At 41.8% G+C, this 26,612-nt stretch overlaps 1 protein-coding gene across 1 annotated transcript in view; it reads left to right on the forward strand.

Annotated features, from left to right (window-relative positions):
• The window catches only part of AFF3 (ALF transcription elongation factor 3), a 273,112-nt gene that overhangs the window by 179,602 nt on the left and 66,898 nt on the right, over positions 1-26,612 (forward strand). Inside the window, exons 8-9 of the mRNA XM_053969767.1 lie at positions 7,603-7,654; positions 22,452-22,492. Coding sequence (XP_053825742.1) covers positions 7,603-7,654; positions 22,452-22,492 — 93 coding nt within the window. The remainder of the gene's footprint in view (positions 1-7,602; positions 7,655-22,451; positions 22,493-26,612) is intronic.

A 26,612-nucleotide genomic window follows, 5' to 3' on the forward strand; every position in this document is an offset into this window, starting at 1 on the left:
AAATTCTAGCAATAGCCTCTGATTAGCTGGAAGTATTAAAGCTGTAATAATGTTAGAGTCAATAAATATTTTTTTACATGAGAAAAAGCAGGTTTGCCAGACAAGAAGCTGAACAGTGTCTAGAGACAATAAGTTATTTAAAATCAGCTGCTTTAGAGAGAATTATCCATACGCCTCAGATCTTCCATGTCACACTGCAGGCACTGGCTGGAAGACTAGCAAAATCTGAGCAAAAGTCATTTGTGATGTACCTTGAAATGTACCTTCATGATGACTCCAGCATAAGGACAGATGCTTGTACTGCTGGGGATTAGGCAGTAAGAGATCATTTGAAAGGAAATAATCACTGAGTACAAAATCAGATGCTGCACATTCAGCGAGGAGACTTGGCAGTGGCAGCTCTGTCTCAGACACATTAAATTCCCCAAGATTTCTGCCACAATGGCTGACACATAGGCAGTGCTGCAGTTCATGCACTCTTACTTCATTTCACATTTGAAATGAATATTTTTTTAGGTGGCAGCATCAGCAATGGCTCAGAAATCAGAGGGAGAGCGTTAGTAAATAACTGCTAATCACACCTAGAGAAGCTTTGGGGGTGCAGGGGCAGGGAGGCAAGAAACAGATCAGAAAATTGCAAGCAGCACATTCAAAACTCTTACTCCTCAAATGTGTTTCCTCCTGTCACACAGAGCGTGATTAGCCATGAAACTTTGGCAAGCCCTCAGACTGATTGGACTACTTAGGCGTGAGCTGCTGATAAGTCGCTCATCACTCTTCCCTTTTTCTGAGTATTTGTGCATTTTTTGGTGGCCTCCTTGCTCAGGGAGTGGCCTCACAGGGGTTTGTTTCCTTGTTTTCCTGAATCTCTCTTATTTTTAAGGAGGTACTCTGGGTCCTTCTGCCCAAACATCACTCTCAGAAAGTGCAGTGGTCTGTGGGGCACTTTCTCACCACCCTGACAAGGAGTTAAAAAATTCAGGGTCTGATTCAATTGCATTTGTTGTCCCTTTCTTTATAGGGGAAAAACATCACCAGGGCAAACACAGTTGCTCACAGGGGCAGCTGCTGCAGAAGAAACCTTATTTCAGCTTCTGCTCCTAAGAGAGAGTGATGGCAGTCCTTGGAGAGGACTGCCTTGCATTTCTAATGAGACCATCAATGTAATGGGAATTTAGCAGAATATTTAGCTGGTTTAAATGGTTTTGAATATGGTTTTGAGCAGTGCAGACCAGCCTAGATGGAATCAAGCCAAGGACAGAAAACTTTTCCTTCAGAGTATCTATTTTTTATTGGAATTGCTAATTCTATTTCTATAGACTGAGTCCGTTTTTCAGGCATTTAAATTCTACGCTCTGGAATTAAATCTCACATTGATATATAGGCTTCATTCCAGCATTAAGTACATTAATATTTCACCAGCCTGATTTTACTGGCTTTCTCCCTCTGTTTTTAATTAGATTTGATGGTATTCTATATAATCATGTTTTCCTGCATGTTTCTGTGTAGGAGAACTTGCACAAACTGTTTGTTAGGGGATTTTTACAACTTAAACATCATATATTCAGAGTGAATTTTAGATGCTGCAAGCAGTGCTTGCAGAGGTCTTACAATCCTGCTGAAAGCTCTATTACAGCACTTATAAAATATCCTCTTGATCTTGTTGTTTACCTTAATCCATAAGCTTTTGACTTTATTTTGTATAAAACAAAAATAAATACTACACCTTTCAGATAATATAAATGCATGAGCTTTTCCAAAGTGAAACATTTGCATCAGTTATAGCACTAGAGTGAAAAATAATTTCAGCAATCAGAATCTAATTAATTAAAAATTACTACTGTAAAAAACCAGCCACTCCTATATTTAGGATTAGTAAACAAAGCCATTTGAAATACCTGTTTTGGCTGCAGGTAAGTAATGAATATAACTGCCCATCTGTTATGTGCAAGTAACCAAGGATATAGCAACAACATTAGTTTTCCTTTTTTTTCTTTCTCTTTTTCCTTTTCCCTTTTTTTTTTTTTTTTTTTAAGAAAGGAAACATGTTCATCTGTTTCTTATGAATTCTCTGTACTTCTTACCAGGCATATTTTTCCTAGCATTTCTCTTTTAGAAAGCAATGGAAGACAGCCAGAAACTGAAGGTGCATTTGTCTTATTGGAGCTTAAGTCATATTATGTACGTGAGCACTCGTAGCTGAAACAATCCCAGTAACATAAGGGCACAGTCTGGGTAGGAACATCAGATTCCCACCTGACATTCTCTCTCATTTTGCTGGGGACAAGAGTTAAAGGTCTTACATTGTGCGGTGCCCCTGGGAAGGTTTTGTTTTGCTTTTTTTATAATGTGAAGGAATACTTTTCTTCTCCTATATCAGCACATCAGTTGTGACTTTAAACATCTGGGGTCAGTCTGAAAGTCTTCTAGCATACTGCTACTTAGAATAATATCTGTTTTCTTTCTGGGTTTCTGGTAATATCAAAACTAATGTCCAGTTCTTGAAAGGTCAGTATGCATTTATGGGAAAGAAAATAAAATGCCAATAAGTTACATTGAAAATAAGTTAATTTTTCAAAAGCATTCAGAATGAAACATTGTGGTAGCCTAAACTGGAATGAGCACTTAGTTATTTGATTTTGATATTTCATTACAATTCTTTGCTTAGTGGGGTTCCTCTTCAGCTGAAATCAAAGTATTTTTCCACTACTGAAGTTCCTTTCCTACATAAGGAGCTGAAATCATAGAAGTCCATAATACACACAGTATTTTGACTGAGATGCAATATACTGACTGGAACAATATACTTCATCAGATTAACACATTCACAAGATCTTTTACAGATTGCAAAGACAGTGACTTCCGAGTTTATTTAAATGATAATCGCAATATTCATGTATTTGTACCCTGGCCTCACAAACCATTGGTATGCTCTCTCCTAAAGTATTAGTGTTAATGATTTAATTACTATCAATATTTTTCCCTTGCCTTCTTGATTTTTTTTTCTGGTCATTATAATTATCAACATTATCATAAAGAAAGACCGTATCTTGTATAGTAGCTTAGACCACCAGAGGGACATAGAGTTTTGTCCCTCATTTGTATAACCTCTCTTGAGAAGGGAACCTTTCTCTAATCACAAAAAAAAAAAAAAAAAAAAAAACCAAAACAAAAAAAAAAAAAAAAAAAAAAAACCACACACCAAAACACAGTGGAATTTTTTGAGAAGTTTATACCTCAATAAGTAATTTGCAGGGAGAAGGAAATAAAACATTAGGCCAAGGAATGTGAAATTTATCAGAGGTGAAAGTGAAATACAAGGTGTGGTGCCTGCTGCTTCTTTCACGTGCATCAGCAGGTGAGAAGGATAATTCCAGGATTCAGGCATGTCTTCACTGTGGAAGAAAATAGATATCCCTGCAAGTAGGGCTATACTGGAAGCATCTCTGAGTGGCCCCATACGTACGTCAAAAGTGACAACAGATTGTCAGCTGGCTCTTGAGGACAACCTCCTCCAGACACTGCTGCATTGACATCTCCTTCCCCAGCAGCTCCTTCTTCTCAGAAGGAGACTCTTCCAGCTCTGTCACAAATCTTTGACATAAGGCCTGACTCTACCTTTCAAACTAGAAACTTGTTGTTACTTGGATGTTAGTTCCCAGAGGGCTGGGGCTGAAGATAACACTTTTTTGGGACTTAGCTTTCCTGCAGTGACAGATCAGGAGAAAAGGCAGCCAGTCAAAACAGTGGAGTTGCAAGTCTCAACTATTCCATTTGAGCAAGGTGGTTCCCTGGCAGCTTGTGATGACCTCCCATCCCAAATCCCCTGTAATTTTGACCAGGAGCAACTCCTGGCCCCTTGGCATGTTGGGATGAGCAAGAGTCCCACAGGTCTCTCTGCAGTGCACCACATGGCTGCCCCAGCCCCAGTACCCTTCTGAACCAATGCAGTGAGTAACCCTCAGATTAAAACAGGTCATGGTTTCTAATAATCTGGGTAGGAGATTTGGTCACACAGTCACATTGACATTGGCAGATGTTGTATATCAGTGCCCTCTAGATCACTTTGTATTTTTCTCTTTGTGTAAGTAAGCCTGCACACACCCCCCTTTCCCCTGTAACTGAATGGCCCATCACCCCAGGCTGCAGCCCCTTGGTTACTGGAGAATGAAACCAGCTGGATTGCTGAGGCATTTGTCAGTATCCCAAACCCATCCTCCTTTCCTTTCATTGTGTCTCTACCTGTCGCATTCTTTGTAGAGAAAGGAACAAATGCATTAATTAGAGAGCAGTGAGCACTCCTGCCTGAGCCCACCCCTCACTGCCTCCACGACCTCACAGAGATTTCACTAAAATGTATAATTAGGTTCTGCAAAGTGACTTCCTGACCATATGTGCCCTTTTCAAGAGCAGAAGCACTAAGTGGTGCTGTGTGTTTTTCAGAGTACCACTTCATTTTTCTGGCTTTTGTTTACAAGGTTGTATTTACTTACCTCTTTACCAGTGCCACCAGTGAATACATCAAAGCCAGGTTCATTTTAAAGAAGCTGAAAGCCCATGGATGACGTCACTTACTGGCCTGAATGTTTTGAAAAAAGTGAAAAGGCTGCGTTTGCACATGAGCTTGTCTCTCCATCCTTACACTAAGTTTACCAGAGTATTTAAAGAAATCCCATCCCAAACAAGGGTTGTTTTAAACATGGTCTGAAGTGCTCTGCTAACACAGGGTGTACTAAAGCTCATTCAGTGTCAAAGTGCTTTTGAGATAAATTACAATTTAATGTAACACCTCTTGTGAGCTTAAAGTATTTTACTTCTGTTCTAACTCTCTTCAAGTGGGGTCTGCTGGTCCAGTTGTGGAATTTTTCTTTCAACCACCATTGTTTTCATGATGGAAATGAGCTGTTAAGGAGAAACATTCCTCAAAAGCATCCATACTCAATCCATCCTTACTTGAGACACTTAGTGCAAAATGGGATCCCTGTAACATAAACATCCCCTCCTCACCCCAAGTGTGCTTCAGCCAGGGCTGTGAGAGCTGTCCTGGTGCCCAGGGAGCCTCTCTGCCCAAGCCAGGTGACCATGTGCCCTGCTCTGCCTGTGGCTTTGTGGGTGAGGGCTGAGGGCCTCACCTGAGAGTGAAAACTGGGAGCCAGTGAAGACTTTCAGGCACAGAGGTTATACCTGCACAGCTCCTGCTTTACAAAGTAGACCTGTACACTGGCAACCTGATACATCCCTGTATCAGCCAGATCCCTCTCTAGGGGAAAAAAAGGCAAGCAAGTGAGCATTTTATGATGACCTGGTCTTCTTCCTATCCCCAGTGTTAGGAGCATGTTTGTAGGATGATGGTAGTTCCAAAAGGAGCTGTGAACCCCAGGCAGGCAGTGCTTTTCTTGGAAAGCAGCACTTCTGAAATGAAAAGCAGACAGGGAAAATAAAGATGGTCTAAGATGTACAAGCAAGGAGAGTTTGAAGGATCAGTGCTGCCGTTTGTTGTTCTTTTTGTGTGGATGGTACTGGATTATAGTCCTTGTCTCACACCACCACACAGCCTGAAGGCTTCTAAATATCCCAGTTGCTTCGAATGACAAGCTCACAAAACACTTTTTTATATGTTAATACGAAAATCCAGGACACTGATAAATACACAGAGGTATCTAGAATGTTTCATTATATGCTTTTGATTTTTTTCCATTTAGGAGAAGAACTAAACTGCTAAACCTAAAGTAAATGTACTTAGCTACCACATCAGTAGCAGAAATTCATGCACTCAAAGAAGAGCAAGAGGTGACACCCTGGGAGTTCTTTTCACACAAGATTACCACTTTCTGGTTAAATCACTATCAGTGCAGATTTCATCACATAGGTGCCAAATTCCAGATCTGAGCTTTCTATTTTCGTGCACTGTTTTATGAGGGATGGCCTGAACAGATCCAGTTAAAAGAATGAGCAATTATAAGATTGTTTGGATCCCTGTAAGTGACGGGATCCAAGGCCAGTATGGATCTTGTGGTGTTTACAGGAAGTTTTCCCTCTCTGACGTGGTTTATCTCCTGGGAGCTGTATCCTGTGTCATCACACCTGTCCTGTTTGCCCAGTTCTCAACAGGGCTTGTTAGCTGGGTCAGTGCCTGCGTTGATATGGCCATCAAAGGGAGAAGGCAGAGAGAGCTTTTTCCTGACAATGGACATACTTTGAGCTAAAACATAGGCAAGTCCTGCTGGGAGATTGTCAAGTCCCTCCAATTCAATGAGTGTCCTCTATATTCGAGGTGTCTGCATTGCCAAGAGATTCTGCTGAGTTTGATACGTTGATCTTACAGAGGAGAAATGTTGGCACATATAGAAGGAAATGTGGGAAAAAAAAGCAAGAGGAGAATCTTTAAGAGATGAACTAGCAAGAATTTCTGCTCCAACCCCCAGTCCTGTTCTTATACACCTACGGTCCCTGAAAGGTGCCGTGGGGAAAGAGGGAAGCAGCTGTGACAGCAGCAACAGGCAGGGACTGTGCGTACAGCGGGGAGCTGAGGAGAGCGTGGTGAGGCTCTGTGCTCTTTTCAGCACACCATGTAGCCCATGTAAGAGTCATGCTTTTCAGGCACGCTCTTGGAAGATCTAGGCACAAGTACAAGGAGGTGGTTTGAAATTACTACATATGTCTTCTTGCAATACTTACACTCCGGGGACCACCCACGGCACAGGATGTGTTTGAATTGCACACCAAGCTTTCTTCTGGAGCTGAGATGAAATTACAGATTCTTTTTTCCCAGAGTGCAAGAAAAATTAGCAACTTTCTGAATTATTACTATTATTACTGACGCACTTTTTAAAAATAGGTCCTATTCTCTAAGACTTTTCAAGCACTGGGGGAAATCTTTGCACGTCTTCAACTCCTTTAACTTCTTGTTACTTAATCTTAGATTGTGAAAAAAAAAAATATATGTAGGTAAAAACCAGATTCCTCTTCTTTGTGAACCAGTTTAATCAAGTTGGGGAAAGGATATGGGAAGGCAGGATGAAAACCTTATTAGAAATCTTATTAGAAAAGATGTGTTATTTTCTATATTTACATGACGATGAAATCCTGTGCATCCTCTTGTGCACTGAGAAAATATATTTTAGTTTTAATTGTTTCAGTCAATGTCAATTTTACATCAAACAAGCAATAAAGTAAAAGTGGCCTTTGGGAAACATCACTGAACCTTATTTTGTGCTGCAGTATTGCCAGTGTAAACATCTACTTCTGTTTTGTAAGTTCAAAGCCAAATGGACAAAAATTTCCCCTCAGGGAGACTACTGACCTGTCAGCATCAAAAATATTCTTTTTAGCATATAAAATTGTTTGTCAGTGATTGTAATAACAAGAATCTTTGCAAAATCCATTATTACTCCAACATTTTCTTTTAGGCAGCAATAGTAGGAAATTAGTTAAAAAGTTAGCTGATAGCAACTTGATAAGATATAGTGTCACAGCTACAAAGTTCCTGAGATATAATATATTTTCTTTCCATTTACATTATTAAATATTTACAGTAAGTCTGAGAAAATATCCAACGTAAAGCATTTTGATAAGTTATAATTCATTCTGCTTGCTTTCCAGAATGCTAGAAGATGACCTCAAGTTAAGCAGTGATGAAGAGGAGAATGACCAGGTAAGAACCAGACAAGTAATGTGCAACTTGAAGCATGTTTCATGTCGAGACTGAGCTACTGCAAATATTTTGCTAATGCTTTTTCTAAACATACAGAAAGGTTATCAAAATACATGGCAGTACTGTAACTGGAGTAACAGATGTTGCTGCTCAGAGCCAGCCTGCATGTGCTAACTGCTGGATTGGTAGGGAGCAGGCTGCAGTGCTCTTGATTTATTACCTTGATGCGACCCAGAAGGTTTTTGTATCAGCTTCCTTCTGATTTGAATTTGTTTTGTTTTAAAGAGTGGCCAAGGAGGGGAGAAACAGGAATTCTGGATTAAGGGTTCAGGCCAGCTTTGCAATCATGAGCTGGCCCTGGGGATTAGCTGCTGGGCTGCTTATCTCTTACCTGCCTCCGGCATCCTCCCCCAGCCCTGGCCTCTCCTCTGAGCATTTTTGGTCCTGACTCTGCGTGGCCCCTGCCTGCTAAGAAAACTAAAGAAAACTGAGAAAAAGCCTTGGCTGTGCATTTGATTCACTCCGTAACAGAGTGATTACAGCAACTGTGTTTTAAACACCCTAAACTACCTGACTGGCAGCAGATACACCATCCAATGTTTTCCATGTGTCAGGGGAGCTAGGTTTTGTTGGCTGTAGGACTGTCTCCTAGTTTTTCCTTAAAATATTGTTGTGTTTTGTCTAAATAGTTAAGGACTCAGTAGAATAGGGCTGGAGCTTGACTTTCCCATGACCAGCTGAGTGCCTCGTTGCCAAGCAGTGCTGTGCTGTGTTCTCTCCTTCTCAGTATCCTGGCTTGGATAATTTGGTTGGGAATAAGAGGCCAAGACCCCCTTTCCTTTCTTCTTTCCCTAAAATGCATGACCCATGCCTTCACCAGAGTATATGAGGGTAACACTGCTCGTGGTTGCATCTCACAGATATAATGTGGTTTTCTGTCCTGGTTTTGGCTGGGATAGAGTCAGTTTTCTTCCTAGTAGCTGGTGCAGTGTTGTGGTTTGATTCAGTGTGAGAACAGCATTGATAAGTCCCTGATGTCTCAGTTGTTGCTGAGCTTACCCCGAGTCAAGGACTTTTCAGTGTCTCCTGCTCCACCAGTGAGCAGGTGCACCAAAAGCTGACAGGGGCAGGGGGGCCATGGCCAGGACAGCTACCCCAAACTGGCCAAAAGGAATTCCCTTCCACAAAACATCACTTCCAGTACATAAACTGAAGGAAGTTTGCTGGGACGCACAAATCACTGCTTGGGAATGGGATGGGCATCAGTCACTGGATGCTGAGCAACTGTATTTTGCATCACTTGTCCTTCTTTGGAATTTATTTTTCTCTTTTTATTGTCTCCCTTTTCATTGCAATTATAATTCTTACAATATTATTATTTTATTTATTTTATTTAAACTGTTAAACTGCTCTTATATCAACTCATGAACTTTTTTTTCCCCTGCCTCTTCTCCCCATCCCACTGGGGCAGGGGGAGTGAGCAAGCAGCTGCATGGTACTGTTGCTGGCTGAGGCAAAGCCATGTGAGCTTCAAATATGATTATTTCAGTCATGGGTAACTGGAGTACCTAGATGGGTAGTCTAGATGGATATCTAGACTTATGAAATTCAGGAACTTAGACAATTATAGGTTCATAGGATAGGCATGATTTTCTTTAACTCTTGTTATTAGATGTCTCTGTTTTACAATATTCCAAACAACAGGTAAATAAAAACTTTTAAATATTTATACTAAACCATTGTTTTATCTATTTTGAGCAGAGCTTCTTGGTGTTAAGATTCAGCACAGATATTCCATTATTTACATATTTATTCAATTTCTTTTTGTTTAACATATTTCATCCTGAAACACTTCACATTTAATTACTCTTCCTGCTTGTCTAGATAGTTTAAAATACAACTCACAGACAGCATAGGACAAAGTAAAGAGACGGATGGAAGGGATGTCTGAAGAGTAACAAAAGCAGACCAAGGTGCCATGATGTTGCATCCAGGGGCTGGGTGATAGGGGAAGCACAAGCTGCTGGCCAGGAGAGATGTCCTTCAGGCAGGGGGACAGGATCCTGAGTAATGATGTCAGAGTGAAACAGGCTGGGAGACCCAGAGAGAAAAAAATCTGCTTTGCTTTATAGCAAGCAGAAAAGGACATGTGAAAGCGTTTATTGTGCATAAAGAATAGGATTAGTTTAGGCAGAGAAGAGATTGTGGAAAAGTCCTGCGAATCAGGCAGGCACACATGGACCTCTGGTTTAGCACTGACTTGTAATTATTAACATCTTCTGTGTGTTCATGTGCTGTGCCAGGTCTCTGCTCAGTCACCAGGGCTCCAAGGTGCAGCTGATACAGGCTGGGTCTTTCACTTCAGTGCTCCAGCAAGCTCTGCAGAGCCAGGACAGAGCTCACCACCCACGCAGCAAAGAGCAGGGCTGAGATCCCATGACTCACTTCTAATCATCACAGGCCCTAGCATGATCAGCCTTTAGAAATTACTATTTATTTGGTCCCCTTTCCTAGTCACAATTTTTTTTCCTAACTTGGCTATACAGACAAAAATCTCCCAGAGGCAGTCTGGCTCCTGCTATGAAATGCTCCTGCTCCTGGTATGAAATGCTTTGTAGAACCTTAGCTGAGACCCCCAGGTTTGTTTAATGAACAATCCTAAATAAATATACCTGCTGAAAAAACAAAACACTACCTTTCCATCCGCCTTGCAGGAAATAGACACAAAAATGAGTAACACAGGCTCTCTCTTCCAATAACTGCTCAGATGGACCTGTGTTTAAATGTCAGCAGAACTCGTTTCCTTTTACTTCCTAACTCAGAGGCTCTTTAATCTCATATCTCCTGAGCTCAGAAACAGGAAAGAAAAAAAAATCAGAGATTAATAGATAGGAACAGTACATGAGAGATTCCCAGATATTCCTCATGTAATAAATTAACGTTTGAGCAGTCAGACTCATTCAAGTAGTCCAGTTTCTCAAAGAGCTGAAGGTGAGCTGTACACAAGCTGGCAAGCTTTTAATTTTGCTGGTTTCTAAATGGGGAAATTTAGAGGAAAAACTTTGAAAACTTTGGAAGAGATTTTGCATTTAAGTCTGAAATTGCCAAGCAGCCAATGGGAAGTTTCTGAAGTTGTGCAAAGGGGGACAGGTGCTTCTGTGCTCCCAGGGCTGTGACCAAACCAAGGAATGTGAGCCATGGATGAGGGAGGCCAAATGCAAGACAGAGGCATGATTAAAATCTTCGAGACTGCAGTGGACAAAGCATTCCCAACCCTTCCCTCAACACCTGCAATTAAGGTAGTGAGATTCACAGACCCATGAGAAGCCAAAGAGGCTGGCTTTGAGCTGAGTACATGTGCACCCACAGTAATTATATTATCCACACATATTAGTCTCATAATTTTAATTACATAAATGTATTTTTCCTCTTTAATGAGCATAGTTTATCCATTTAAAATGATCGTTTCAATTTTACAGGCAGTGATCATAGGATCTAATATGCAGAGAGAAAATTTCCTGTTGGCATATTTTACACCACACAGATTGAAGAAAATATACTTTTTAATCCTCAATCAATATCTGAAGAGCATGCAATTAGCAGATACCAAGGTAGTTAACATAAATCTGCAAGTTAAAGAGCCAATTCATTCTGATTTATAACACATAGAGTAATAATTTCATCATCATCTCTCCCAGAAAGCATCTGAAGCTTTGTAGCATGAAGATGTCAAAATTGTACTTAAGATTGTTCAGACTACTGAATTGTAGTGGTTATTGCCTTTTGGTTCTCTGAAGTGTGGCATAGCACATGAAACAGTCCCCATTATAATACCCTGCTCTTCTGCATAGAGGTCACTGGATAACTTAAATCAGTCTTGGGTGAAATATTAAAAGGAGATTGTCAATTGTAATGTGAACAATTCTCTCCCCCCCCCCCCCCCCTCCACTTGTCCTTTTACAACATGCACATTTTGTAATAGAAAATAATTCCTTTAAGGGGAGAAAGATCCCTGGCATCATTTGTGCAATTCGTGTCAATCAATAGCCAAATAAATTAACTGACTGGTACGCATACATGGAATAATAATCTAACATATTTTTGCAACCCAAGTCTGCTTCCTCATATGCATTTTTTTTGCACAGGATCAGGTTGGTTGCCGCTGAAGTTTTGTGGCTGTGAAAATTTATTACCCACAGAGTCAATCTGCATTCTGGCTGCCAAGTCTGAATAAATAGAGTCATTGTGCTTGTCTGGAATATGTAACCAAAGTTCATCAAGTCAGCTTGACTTTCACATCCCACGAGATTCATAAAAGCCAACACCCTGGTATGTGCTCTTGATTCCTGCCAAAATTTTGTAAAATTGTATAAACAGAAGTTGAAGAAGCAATCAGAACACACTCCCAGGGACATGGCTCTGCACTCTAGCCCCGGCTGATCTCGAAAGGGAAGACACAAGATTTTTCTTTTCAAAGAAAAAATAGTATGACTCCTCTCCTGTGGTGGCAGGTAACTCAGGGGCTTAAGATGCCCCCCTCGCAGAGTGCACAGGGAGGCAGCAATCAATCCTCTCAAGTTCCTTCATTTTGCTCGTGTGTCCTGCACTGAAGGAAGAGATCAGGCACATTTGCCTTCAAGTGGCCACCTTCCTCAAGAGAGGACAAAGACAGACTGGCCCTGCAGGGTGTGCGGTGTAAGCGAAACCAGCCCCTCCGCAGGCAAGCCAAGACAAACAGAAAGCCTTGTCATTTCACAGGAGACCTCGGGGGAAGAGCAGCCTCAGAAAGTTCACAGCTTTAACACAGTAAAATAAAAGGCTTGTCAGCCTGATCTGGCTCGCCACTCAAGCCCCATAGGGTGATGGAAGCCCACCCAGCCTGGCGCCTTCCTGGGCATCTTGGGGTTGCCTCCCACCCATAGCAGCCCAGGGACAGTCAGGGTGGGCTGCTGGCCCTGGAGGACTTGTCCATGCTTCAGCATCACCCTGGTCGTGGTCAAGCCATAAAAACTGATGCTGATTGGAGTTACACTTGTAGCTCCCATGGGAACACACATGTCTATGTTTTGTTCCCATCATGTATGCATTGAGGGTTACCAGGGCATTGCTGGAAATGCATCTTTCTGGTAGAACTGTCAGCAGCACAGACATTTAGGACAAGAGCACAAGCCAAATCTGTCACAACACTGCAATAGGACAAAAGTCCATCTATGTGCTCGATGGCAATTGGTGTGGGACTTTTCCCTTTCACTTCTGGAGGAAAATCATCCTGAAATGAACAGTCACACATCTAGTCACCCAGAAGGAATGATTTTTAGTAGAGTCATTATAAACAGTACTTCTGCATATTGAAATGCAATATTTCAGCTAATTTGATGCCATCTGTAATGAATTCTGAAACAAATTGATAAAGGAGCAAAGCTTTCTTTCTGTAAGCCTGTTAGGAGAGCACTTTCTAAAGTCAAAGATGAACTGAGCAGAGCACCAAGGCAGGAATATGTAGAGAGGAGTTTTACTGCAAACAAATTGCAACACAACACTGCATAGCCCTGTTCATTATTAGAACCATTTTTACACAGTGCTAATTGGGTTCACATATGCCATGTCCAAATATTTTAACCACATTATGTCATTTTAGTGTTGTATTCCCTTTTATTCACCTCTTCATCAGTGCAATACTTGATGCTTGATCAGAAAGGAAAATGAGTGAAAAAGAAGATGAGAACACTCAGCTCTAGAGAAAAAGCACAGAGCCTGCATCATTTCTGCAAATGAATTTCTCTCAAAAAAAAAAAAAAGCCTTGATAAACTTGGAGGAAAATCTCTTTCTGATGAGAAGTTTTTCACTCTACTGAGCACAGAAAACATATTTCGTGAAGTCTGGCTGCACACGAGTCTGACTGCAACCAAAACCGCACAAAGCAGAGATAAGCAAAAGTGGAAAAAATTAAGTTTTGGGTAAAGGAATGGCTGGAACCTCAGGTGTTTTTTTAATCAATTCAAATGCTCTGTTCAGCCCCCTGTCACTATAATGTGAGTGTGTTTTTAGACTGGAGGAAGAGGCACTGTAACAGCCTTACTTAACTTGGGTAAGTCCATTATTTCCTGTGTATTAGAAAAGCAATTCTTTTGGTATCCAACTTAACTAGAATCCAGAGTAAGATTTAAGCCAGCTGAGCCAAGGATTTTTTGTGGTTTGCCAGCTCTGATTTTAAAATCTCCATGACATCTAAATTTGCACTTCCACAAGGCATGACAAGAAGACCGAGATTGCCTCACTGAAACTGTCAGATGAAACAAAATAAGAGTTCAGTCTTGTCCTGCCAGCTTGGCTCACATCACTGCCTATCTTACAAAATCAGATTCCATGGCTGGCAGGCAGGATCAAGCTCTAAATTTGAACACCACAACTATAAATGACAGTGAAAAAAGTTAGAGACCTGCTTGGATCTTGGACATCAGTGCAATACTTGATGCTTGATCAGAAAGGAAAATGAGTGCATAAAACGCACAAAATTTGGGCCCATTTGAGCATGACACTTTGATCTGCATGCTCCTCAGTAGCAAAACTCCAAAATAGACAGGAAATTAAATTTTAAGTGTAAGGGCATCTTCCTTGTCTCTTCATGTGGATGCTGTGACTAAGCTAAGTTTTAACTTGGTAAATCTCCAAAGCCTGCCCTTTTCCACACATATCACTTTTTTCCAAGACTTCTTTCTGTATTTGACGTAACATTCTTAACCCCATCTTCTTTAAATATTTTTTTAGAACTTTTCTCTCCTTGTGAAGTAGAATTACTGTATGAACACCTGTTTTGACTGGCGTGGGAATGTATCCTACTGCAATCAATTCAGCAGTGTTGGCTAACTTGAGGCATAAGGAAGGATTAGCTCCAACATTTCCAGGCTGGATTTTGCTTGTCCCTGTCTCTCATAAGCCTTCCAGGCTGTGCACTTTTCCTCCTGCTGCAGAGAGCCCTTGCTGCAGCCAGACACTGTGCCTGAGTCTTGGCTCTGCTCAAGCCTGGCCACCAAGCTCTGTTTGCCTTCAGGCAAATGCATTCCAGCATGCCTGTGAGAGAATGGTTAAATAACCAGCAATCACAAATAATCAGTGCTGTTGTAACATCACAGCTATTAAAAGCTGTGTCTCTCACAGGTGTGCACACACTCAGGCATGCACACAAACACAGTCTCACAGCCTCCCCAGGAGCTGCCTGTTGCTCCCTGCTAGGCAGAAGGCCAAGCTCACTTCTCTCCCCTTGGCCATTGAGCCCAGGCAGGGGTGATGTCAGCATGAGGAGCTGTGTGAAGGAGATGTGGTGCACAGGGGTGGGAGACAACAGAACTAGAGAGAGGCAGCTGAGAGCATGTTAGAAAACAAAATGAACACAAAAGGGGAAAGGGATTAAAGGAAAAAAATTAATGAAGAAAATAAATTGTGGGAAGAAAGACATTATAAATGGAGTAGAAGCTATATTAGAACATGATGAGAAATAAGTAAAAAGATTCAGAAGCAAATCCATCAAAACTACCATTTAAGAAAAAGAGACTGAGGAACCATTGCTACAATTTCTCCTGCACCTAGGATGAAAATTGCCTCCTCTGAAGTCAGAGAGAGTTTAACCACTGGTTTCAATCAGCCTAGGATGTTACCCCTGTCTTCTTTTTTATTTCCTTGCACAATCCAAGCAGATACTTGGGTAGTAGCAAATGCATCACAGTTGATTGACATAGCACATCCCTGGGAAGTGTTACCACTATTTGGGGAATTTAGGCTTGTCTTTCCCCTATTTTCAAATATATGGACTTCTCAAAAAAATCTACTTTAATTTCTGAGCTTTCAGACTTCCCAATAAATCTTTTAATGCCTGCGGCACAGCACTGACAATTCTTGTCTGCAATAGCCTCAGTGCAAGCAGCACTTCAACCAAGTTACTTTTTCCTGGATAAGAAGACTACTTCTGTTGAGACAGAGGGGTTTTTTCCAAGGTGACTTTGCAATGACTTTCCAGTGTTTGCAATGACTGAGACCTTCCTAACAGTGGCATTGGAAATTAACCATTTATTAATATAAAATAACAAGGATTTTTCTCCTGTTCATCTCCACTGAAAAAGATGAAAGTTAGCTCATCTGTGTTGAAACCTTGCATGGTTTTTGGGGCCAGACTGCAGGAAAAATCTGAGCAGATGCAGGACAGAAGCCTCAGCACTTACAGATTTATAAAACTCTCTGTATGGTTAATACCCATGCTGATTATACAGCAATTTGGAGATCCAAATCACTTTACAAGTATTAACTACTTAATACAATGCCCGTGAGGGGCATTTAGGTAGAGCTAAGCAAGAATTATTATCTCTATAGAACTGACAGGGAGACTGTGGCTGAGATGTGGCTTGTTTGAAGCCACACGGCAAGCCAACTGCAAAGTCGGGATTAGCACCTGGGCCTTTCACTCCCAGGTGCCATGTTCAAATCACTAGACTGTGTTGCCCCTGAAGATTAATAAGGATTAATGGGCAAAGCAGAGGAGAAAGAACAATGTATGCCAAGAATATAATAATAAAACTTCAGGGTGAAAAATTAATACTGAGGTGTTGAAAGACATCAAAGAAATCATGAAATCCAGAAGGAGTTTTACAGTTTCTTAAAAGATGTGGCTCTGATGATAACCAGCTCTAAAATGGGAAGAAAGGAAGACCCTTTTAAATCTTACAGTCTGTAAATCTTAAATAAATATGAACCAGTCAGTGAAAATCACATTCATACATTTATATTGCAAATTTACAGAGAAACACTCAAGTTGCAGTTTACAAGTGAATTTAAATCCTTCAGAAAGCACTGGAAAACAATCCTCAAACAAAACCCCTACGAACAGTGAGGTGTACAGAATAATGCAGTGAGAGAAGACATGTCAGGAATCATTTACAATAAATTGCCTGACCTGATCTCCTTGGGCAACTTCCTGTGGCCACAAGATACTCATGGGCATTTAACCAGAGCAAGTCTGTGGGTGCAAGAGGTTTCCAATATCTCTGTTTTCAGCCCTGATGAGCAGCTCTGCACTCTTCAAGGAGAACACTGAAAACTGGAGAGAGTTTCAAGACATGGGAGAAAGATGCTAACACACTGGGAGAACATGCCTTGAAGTGAAAGATATCCACAGGATGAACTGAGCTTGTCTAGAGCAGGGATGCTGGCTGGCTGGCTGGATCATAGCCTATAAACACCTGGGAGGCTGCAGGGCAGCTCTGTATCACAGGCACAGGTCTAACTTCCAGCACAAGAAGGCGTTTATAAACTCATCTTAATGTGAAAGGTGAAAAACTGCATGTGGTTGGACTGAGATGGGTTCACAATAAGAGAATTATCCAGAAGTTTTGCTCTGGGTCCACAACAACACCCAGGTTTGAAGCAGAAAAAAAAAAAAAAACATTCTGTGGAGTCCTATCGCCCAAACTGCAGCATGCAATCAGGTTGTGCCCTTCACAAAAATTTCTTCCTGGCTTCACTAGCTTAAGAATAAACTGCATTTAAGCTAAAAAAACCAACAAAACCTTTGGAAATGAAAACAGAATCAACATGGAAGATATGTGAAGAGTGAAATGTGAAAAAAGAAGGATATAAAAGTGTTTTTCCTGGTTTGGTTCCCAAATGGCAGTATATAGTAATGACATCTTTCCTTAACCCTGGCTTGGAAAAAGTGTGTCTACAGCTCATTAACTGCAGTCCAATACAAGGTAACATCCAGCACTCTGGGTGGTTGCTAATATGAGAGCTGCTGACTTAGAGCATAAATGGTTCACTGCACAGTTCCAGGGCAGCACCCACCACCCAAGGAAGACAAACAAGATGGTATGGAAGCTGTGCAATTTACTCATGCACAGGCAGCACGTATTGCTTCACTGTTGCCAAAGAAATAGTTCAAATTCTCACCACGTGTACACCTGTGACATCTCAGGGAAATCTCTGGTGCAGCTCGTGTAACTCCATACAGTTGCTGTAACTGAGCTCTCTCACAAAAACAACAGTTAATCCACAGGACAGGCAAGATGGAAAGCAAAATGCCTGAATCTGCCAACAGTCAATTTATTGGCTTTTATTTGCCAAAGGTTGCTGTGGGTGAGGTATAGGAAAATGCATCTACAGTCAGCCCACAGTGCCTCCACGACAGTCTTCCAAGCCCAGCAGAACATTGGTAGTTTTCATTTGTTTCTTATCCAAAAATGCCTGTGAACCCAGCAGTTTATGAAGCAATCCTTTTGCAACAAATTTTAAAAAGAGGGATTTCTGGGGAACACTTTTAACACTCCTGTATCTCCATCTCAATAGCTGTATTCAACCCGTTCTGCACACTGCTCAGTCCCAATTACAATGAGCTAGCTCACTGCTCAGTCCCAATTACAATAAAAGTATTTAATTTCCTCTCTGATTTCCCTTCAACAACAGATTGCAACTTGTCACACTTCAAGCTAATTTTGGTAGCTCATTTAACACACACTGAAACCTGAATATATTCCCAAGCTCTGGCTCATTGCAATAAAGGATAGAGAAAGGAGATGAAATCTCTGGAGATTGAGAACCCGACCATGATTACTGCTGGCTGAAAACTTGTTTTGTCCCAGTAGTCTTGGGGTACAGCTAGAATCTTCCATGAATGATTAATAGACTATAGACAGATCAATGAAACTCTGCCCTAATTGTATATGAACCAACTCAGCTGGGGATCAAAGAAGTCTAACCAGCCACTGTCCTGTAATTTGCAATTCTTGATGTAGTGAAACAGCACAATTCATACTCATTTACTGTGGCTAGTTTCTCTGGCTAAAGTACCTGAGACATCTGAGTGATTGGTCTTTTCCCTTCCCTGCTTCCTACTCAGCATTTAAGTTACTGTGTGGTGAGTTGGCCTCCAATATCCGTGTTCATATTGAGGAGAATCTTCCTCCATTTAGTAACCCCGCTGATTCCAAGAACTGAAAATTCAGGATTATGTTCCTTGCTAGTGAACACATTCTACCACTTATCAAGAGACTATTAAGCTTCCCATAAAGCACTTTTTAGTGCTAAGTCTTGTAGATATTTAAATTCTGTCAGCAATATCAAAATTATTTCTTATCCCAAATTTCTATAACCAGCATAGTAACTTACTTCCAGGAATAATAAAGACTGTAGAACATATTCTCAGATTTCTTGATGGATGATGAGTTGGCCTCAGTAAAGTTGTTAACGATGTAAAATAAAATGCAAATTAAATAGCACAATCAAAATGTAGCTCTTAAAAAAATAGTCATGCAGGCATTATATGATACTAAGTACCACCCCTTTGCTTACATTGTTAGATAGATAATACCAGCATATTAGAAACATAATAAATCACAAAAAACTGTTTCTATAGCTGTGAGTTCCTCAAACTATGGGTCAAAAACCCCCATGGGGATTCCTGAATGTGTTTGAATGGGATCACAAACTGTTAGCAAGAAGTGAGGGCAGATATTTCCTTCTAAATTGAGCAGCCCAGTCCTGTGGCAAGGAGGGGAACAGGAGAGCAGATTGTAATTAGTGGCTGCAAGTATTTATACTTGCTAGGGAACTGCTAACTACCTTTAATTACAACGGCTCACTTTCTCCAGGAGAGGGGAGCAATATAGGCTAGAATTAAAATTGCTGGATAGCTGCTAACTGCCTTTCATTGCAGGCAATAGATCTGTTTCTCCAGGGAGGAAGAATAAACTTGTGACTGGATCTTATTCCCCCATCATTTAGAAATGGGGCCATTACCAACTCAGGGGGTCACACAAATATGCAGTCCAACACAGTTTTATTTCCAGCCTGTGTAAGAAAGAAATCAATAGTCTCATTTAGAGAATGTGTGACCACCAGCCGAAGACTGAGGTGCCCCATGCAATCTGCATTGCACCTCAGTGAAGAAGGATGTTTATTAAAGGCCTTAAAATGAGAGGGTAACTGAAAAAGTAGAATGATCTCACTGAAACACACTTGTACATTTCTTTCTGTGTCCCTGCCTGTCATCTGAACCCACTTTCTTGGCCAGAAGTGATCACCTTTTCAAAGCTTTCAGCAACTGAATGCATCAAGATGGAACCTGAAGACTGGCACTTGAGGCTGCAGTTCCGCACAGTCTCCTGGCTCAGTTAGCACACCAAATGGGTCAAGACAAGGGACCTCTCCTCTTCCCTCCTGAGGGCAGCTTTCCTCAAGCCTGGAATAGAAATTATCCAGCCCTTCTTCCTCTCAAAATTCAGGATTTTAGGGAAACACAACAGTGATATGAATCCCACTTCCCATATTTGTGGCTTTTAACAACCTCAAAGTTCATGTTTGCTTTCTTGCGGTCTCTTCAATATCCATGCGGCCTGTGGCTGCAGAGCAACCTGTCTCCTTCAATGCCTTCTGGCTACCACAGCCACCATGTACCTTTCTCCAGGATTGCTCTGCAGCTCCAGAAGGGAGTGGAAGCAACGTCAGGTGGAAGTGACCTTGCTAGTGGACATGAACTTATGTCAGCAACAAAGGTCTCCACTACTCCCCCAGTGCCGTTCAGATTCTCACACTGCACCCTGTGATGTGACACCCTCTCCCTGAGGGAAGCAGCTCAGAAAAGGGATCTAGGTTAGAAATAACATAGGGGATACCAGGAGGAAAAAAAAAAAACAAAAAAAAAAAAAAAAAAAAAAAAAAAATGTTATTTTTTTGACTGGATCAGTTTTCCAACACATGAGCACCTGTGGTGGCCTAAGCCAAGAGTGGGAAACATGGAAGTGTCTCGAACAGCACTGCCACATAGTGGCTGTGTGAAATGGAAAGACTGGCCCTGGCTGATGTGGGGAGGAAAAGAGGTGACCTGAATGCTGTCTACACAACTTGGCCAGGGAAAATGGCAAAGATAGTGAAAGAAGCTCCTGAGTTTCGCAGACAAAGATACAATGTAGTACAGGCCACAGCATCGAAGCAGCTTGAAATTCAAAATGCTCATAGCCTCCTGCTAGTGGGAGTGATTAGGCATGGGAGCAGAGGAACTTGTATGGGCCCTGGGTGTTTAAAAAGAGTTTAAGCCATAAGTCATTCTTAAACCTAAGGTTTGGGTATCCTCTGAACTTGAACTTGCAGGAATGTTGTCCTAACAAACCCCTTGCAGAGGAGAGAGGAAAAATGATGCCAGCCCATGGGACTGGAGAGTGGCTGCACTCTTTAAAACCTGTAGCCAGTGACATGGATCGTTTTGGACATAAAGAGCATGGAAATAGTATGACCTCCTGGAAACAGTGAAAAATACCAGACTTTCCATGTTATTTTCCTAACACTAAAGACAATGTGTTCATGCCATGGGAAAACTCCCACTGAGCTGCTGGGACCTTCCAAGCCCTTCCCACAGGTTCTCTGCCCACTGCAGAAAGTCAACACTAAGGAAAAACCCTCCTGTGAGCCACGCCACTGTCTTCTGACAATCTGGTGGGTAATACACATCAAACTACATATCCCCAGAAACCCAGCAGGCACAAGTTATTCCAGAAAGTACCAAGAGCAGAAATCCTGCTTCCAGAACCAAGTGGAAACTCTTCCCACTCCTATCAGATCTTCAGAGATCCATTCAGGGGATCTTTTCACACCTGTCTGTGAAATACAATGTAACTGCAGCTACAAGTCAGGTTTTCTCAAGCTTCTCTTTGTAATTCATCAGCAGCATTTTTGCCGAGCCAGAAGGGTTACATCCATACCTGGACCATATTTACAGGATACCTGTAAGTCATCTAACTTGTTTGGAAATAGGGATGCAGCCCCCAGCAGGTTGATGAGACAGGAAGAACAGTTTCAAAACGTATTTACTGGTAACTGCAATGAGAAAATAAACTTTCATTTCCCTGCCCCTTGACTGTCTGTACTGCTTAGCTCTGTGTCCCTTCTGTGTCATGTGAGGCACAGCCTGGACACGTGCAGCTGGGGATGGGACACTCTGGGCATGTCCAGGTGGAATGGAGTCTTTAAGGCAGATTTTCAAAACATTATGGATTTCATCTTTGCTTAGCAGTCAGTTACTGTGCCAAAGCCATGAATCACCACTTGAAGTGATTGAAGGAGGGGGAAAAATAATATTAGTAAAGTGGCAAACTAGCTCAGGGATAGGCTTTGTAGTCCTATTAAACTTGAGAGGCTACAATTTCTATTCCCAGAGCTGGAGGTTAACACAAGAACAAGAACCATGTTTCCCCACCCCATCCAAAGAGTTGTACTAGGCAAAAACTGAAGAGCAAACCAGCAAAAGGTCAATCCTGTACTGTGTAGGCAAATGTTGCCAGCAGATTAACATGGCAGTGTTCATGAATAGTCTGCAGCAGCTCTGGCAAGCTTTGCAAAAGTTATAATTCATCGCAGAGGAACCAAATATGTGATGTTTGTTTCTGTGGAAGAATGGGAGGAGACTAATGGTAAAGGAGAAGGAGTGGGAGTGCGGAAGCGGGGAGCGGGGAAAGCAGAAAACCAAGCCCTGGCGAGTTTTCAGGGACCTACAGACAAAAATTGTCTAAATAGAGTAGTTCAGACCTCAAATACCGCGCGGTGCTTTGACAATCTTCTGGGTTTTGGCATTTTAAACAAAGTGTTCTTACATTTCTAGGCTGGAATGTCCATTTGACTATAGACTCTCTGCTAGTTTGCTCGTACTTTAACATTTTGGACATGTGACAAAAATGTGTGTAACGCATTTTTTAAAGTGTTGATTGTGCTCGTAATTTTCAAGTCAGAATATAAAATAAACATCTCTGCCCTTTCTTCCAGCAGGCAGCACAGAGATCTGCTCTCCGCGTTCTATCTGACAGGTACATTTTGTCATTTTTATGAACTATAAATTGCTTTATGAAACGTTGAGCCCTATTTATTGTGGCATATAACTCATAATCGGATTTTGTCCCCAAAGTATCTGTGAACTGGGATGTTAAACATTTTGCATGCTTGGATTTGTCATGCATGTGTAGAGTTTATTACTGCAAAAATCACAGTCTTGTTGTATTTCATACAGAGTATGCAGAATCCCTTGTTGTGATACCAAACGAGAGATAAGAAACTTACTGGAGAAGGCATGAATGATGCAGTAAATTCTGAGCTTTAGAGTTTGCTGAGATATATCTGAGCTCATTTCTCAGCAATAAGTACTTCATTTATTCCGAGATGTTCTCTTTTGACTTTTTCCAAATCCTTTCCCTGGGAATTACTCTCCCTTTGATGAGATCCTCTGTATGTTTTATGCACAAAAACAATGCCCTTTTTTACCCCTTAAGTTTTAAGAGATTGGTATTTTGGAGAAATTTAATTAATTTTTTCACTTCTTCTGGAACTGCAGCAGTGCTCCAGGCAGATAAGCAGGGGACCAAATCCTTAGTGTTCAGGTTTTACTCAGCTCTTTTTCAAGCAAAAAAATCCATTAACTTCAATGGGAAACTTGCCTGAGTGAGGAATTCAGGATTTGGGCCATAGTAAATGTTACAGTTGGGCTGTAGGTCTGCACAGGTATTTACCTTAAATGACTTTTATGAAAGAGGATTGATTGAAATAGAAGGTAGCTTTCTAAGACGGTCCTGATTTCTTTTCCAGTTTTGGGAAAGGGGGTCGGGAAGGGGGAGGAGACACTGTACATTTTAGTGCCTGTGAAAAAGAACTAGCAGATTTACATTTTTCCACAAATGAGGTACTGTGTCATGCAGGCTGACACAGAGTAAATTTCCCCATGTCTTGTTGGCAGCCCCCTCTGCTCTGTCTGGCTCCCAGCCCCCCGCCTCCCTGGGAATAAGTGGTAATTGACTCTGGAAGCCAGCTCAGGCCAGGATTTCTCCAGAGCAGAGCCTGTCACTTAGGCTGAATTATATGTTGTGCATGGATGAATAACATTTCTCTCTGCTCGGAGGGTAAGACCGCCAAAATTACTGACCTTCCCTCCCCAAGTTTACAAACACCGTTTTGTTTGGAATTTTTTGCCCGCTTTAAGGAAAAAAAAAAAAAAATCCTGAGTAAAATGTATGGGATGTGGGTGAAATTGCTGGCACAGTTATAGGGCTCAGAAGTATGTGCTGTAACTGGAATGAATGCAAAAAGAAAGTGGAGTTGGAATCAGCATTATGCCCCTCTCCCTGGAGGTGTGCAAGCTCACTGCTGAGGCAAAGCAGATTTTGCACTTGGTGGGGACAATACCGTGACCAAAGGAAACATGGGGATTTTTCTCACAGCATTCTCCCCCTGGGCTGCATGTCGAACATTCCTGCAAGAGTGGTCCTGGAGGTAATTAACAAACCCAAATCCCGCAGTTTGATTTCTGTCTCCCTGGAAAGAAAAGTGGTGGTGATGGATAGCTGTTCCCTACCTCATCAAAGGTGGTGAGGCTGCCTTCATCCACACAGCAGAACGGCCTCAGTATTAATAATCATCATGCCTCAGATGTAGAATTTATGATCAAATATTTCCCTATCTGCCCCTAAAAGCATGCTCAGGGACTACAGCTTTTCCAACCTGTTCTGCAAAAATTTGGCTGCCAGAGTACCCTCCTTCTCCCCCTTCTGGAGGGGGTGCTGGGAAGGCTGGGGGTGCACCCCGGGGGTTTGCCCCCCTGCCACCCATGACCTCAGTGCAGCAAGCAAATGGGAGGGCAGGGGGCCAAAATCCCCCACTGTGACAGCAGTTTCTGTCTCTTCTTAGCCAGAGCAAGGATGCCTGTGATACTGCTGCTCATTAGTTGTGTCCCAGTAGCAACTCAGAGCTCCCAGCCACACACCAGCACTTCCCAGCAACAAGGGAGATGGCAGCTTATGATAAAGCTTTTTTTTAACTATTCTCCAGAAGTTCCTCTTGCAGTTCTTGCTTTCAAGTTCTATTAAAGAGGTAACAGTTAGCTAAACTAAAAGATGAGAAAAAAAAATCTAAACAAACATAAAAGAGGTTTTTAAACCTAGCCATTGATTTCTGTAGTGTAGCACACTCAGTCTTGTTTTCAGAATGACACAGTAACCCCCAGCAGATTTATGTGCAAACACAAAGATTAGTGACCCAGAAGCTTGACTGAAACAGCTTTTCTGCTTCCAGAAGACAGGTTGCTCTGCACATGCACTGACTATTTTGTCAGCAAAGATGCACTGGCCCCATTAGCTTTTCATTCTCTCATGAAAAGCCCTCGGTGTTTATTCAGCACAGCATGGTTTTAATTTTATTGTGCTCTTCTGTAAAGTGGTCAAACTATGCAGATTACTCACTTTCTGGGACAGAGAAGAGCAAGAACTTAACTCATATACCTTAATCGTATAGAGCTGGCATCTTTTCAATTGTCTCCTATATCTACTGCCTGAATAGCTTTCAAGTGAAGAAAAATGCCTGTAACTAAAATATCTGGTGTGTTCTGTTGTTATTTAACAGTAAGCAGTGTAGTTAAGCCAGGTCTTAAACTTGCTTAATCCCACTGAGCTAAATAGATTTTATTATTGACTCCCATGGTTCCAGAACTCTGACCTTAAGGCTGAAGTTAAAAGCTAATTTTTTTTGCAGTCTGTTCCACTAACCCAGAAGCACTTGCTTGCTGGATACATTTGCAATGGAGAACATCCAGCTGTAAATTACAGCTGTTTGCAATCCTGCCCAAATACAACCCTCATTATTATTCTTTTGTTCTTTTTAGGCTGAAAAGCCCGCCATGAGGGAGACCATACAGTACTTAATCCACACATTAAATTTACTCACAGCTCATATTCATGTGCAAGATAAGATTTTCCATGAAGTAAAGATTTACAGTGGTCCTAGGGCACTTTTATTCCCCTGGCTGTTTTTAATTCTCTGTGCTGGAGTGCAGGCCAAGTGGGTCTGCTGAAGAGTTTTGGACACTTAGAAGGAAGTGGTGTGTACCACTGCTGAATTTCCTCTCTGGTTGTTACAAGGGAAAGACAGGTCCTTTGCTGAGTGCTTGGGTGGTACTTGGGAGACATGCTGACTTCACAGCCATGATCTGCTCTCCTTTCTGTGTACTTGTACTGGAAGAGGAAGGCAAAACCCACCAGCTCTGTCTATACAAACCTCAGTGCAGGCGTGTAAGGTACAGGCAGAGCTGAACCCAGTCATCTCAGCAGCCATATGGCTGTGCTGGCAGGTCTGCCATTCCCAGCTGATAAGCCATGTAAAGAGTCCAGCTCAATAGCTTGCTCTCAGCACCTCGGTGATACACACATGTCGTCCAGACCTGAGCTGGGAAGCACAGGCTACGATAAACCTTTTAGATCTACCACCTCTTGCTGTTGACAGAGCAGGCATCTCAGCACTAGCATCCATTTGGCAGCAGAGACAAACCCCGTTTGTGATGGCTGGTGAGCTACACAGCCTGTCTTGACCTTCAGTCTGGGCAGGAGGTGCTTTGTACTTCCATGTAGCCATGCCTTGTCTATCCATGTCTGATCACGGTTAGGACACCAAAATGCAGGCTGTACCAGACATGAGCTGGTGGACCCTAATGGGACTGACCAGTAGCACGCAGGATCCTTCCTGAAGGGCAAATGAATTTTCCCTCTTCCCCACTGGAGAAGTGAAGAGTTTGGGCCACTGAGAAGCAGTGGAGCCTTACATCTGTGGGGAGAGGCATTTGGAAGCAGAGATGCTGCTGCACTGCCTCTCATGGCTGCATGCATGCATTTAGCACTCAGGTGCAAGAAAAATCAAAAAGGTTGACCTTGGACAACCTAGTCCCTTGCCCTGATATTGTAAGCAGGCACAGAATTGATGATTAGTCCAGTGGGATGTGTAGCACACCTCTTCTTCAGACAAAGCCACGTCAAGATGCACTATTTGTGTTGGGAGGCCTGGGGAGGCATTGCCTGTAAAATATTAAATTTTAATTTAAAAATTAGATTTTTTTTTTATATAAATAAGAGGCAATTTAGATTTTTTAATAGATCACTTAAGGCAGGCAAGGCA

The sequence above is a fragment of the Vidua macroura genome, chromosome 2 (genome assembly GCF_024509145.1).
Source record: "Vidua macroura isolate BioBank_ID:100142 chromosome 2, ASM2450914v1, whole genome shotgun sequence".
NCBI classification, from domain to species: Eukaryota; Metazoa; Chordata; class Aves; order Passeriformes; family Viduidae; genus Vidua; species Vidua macroura.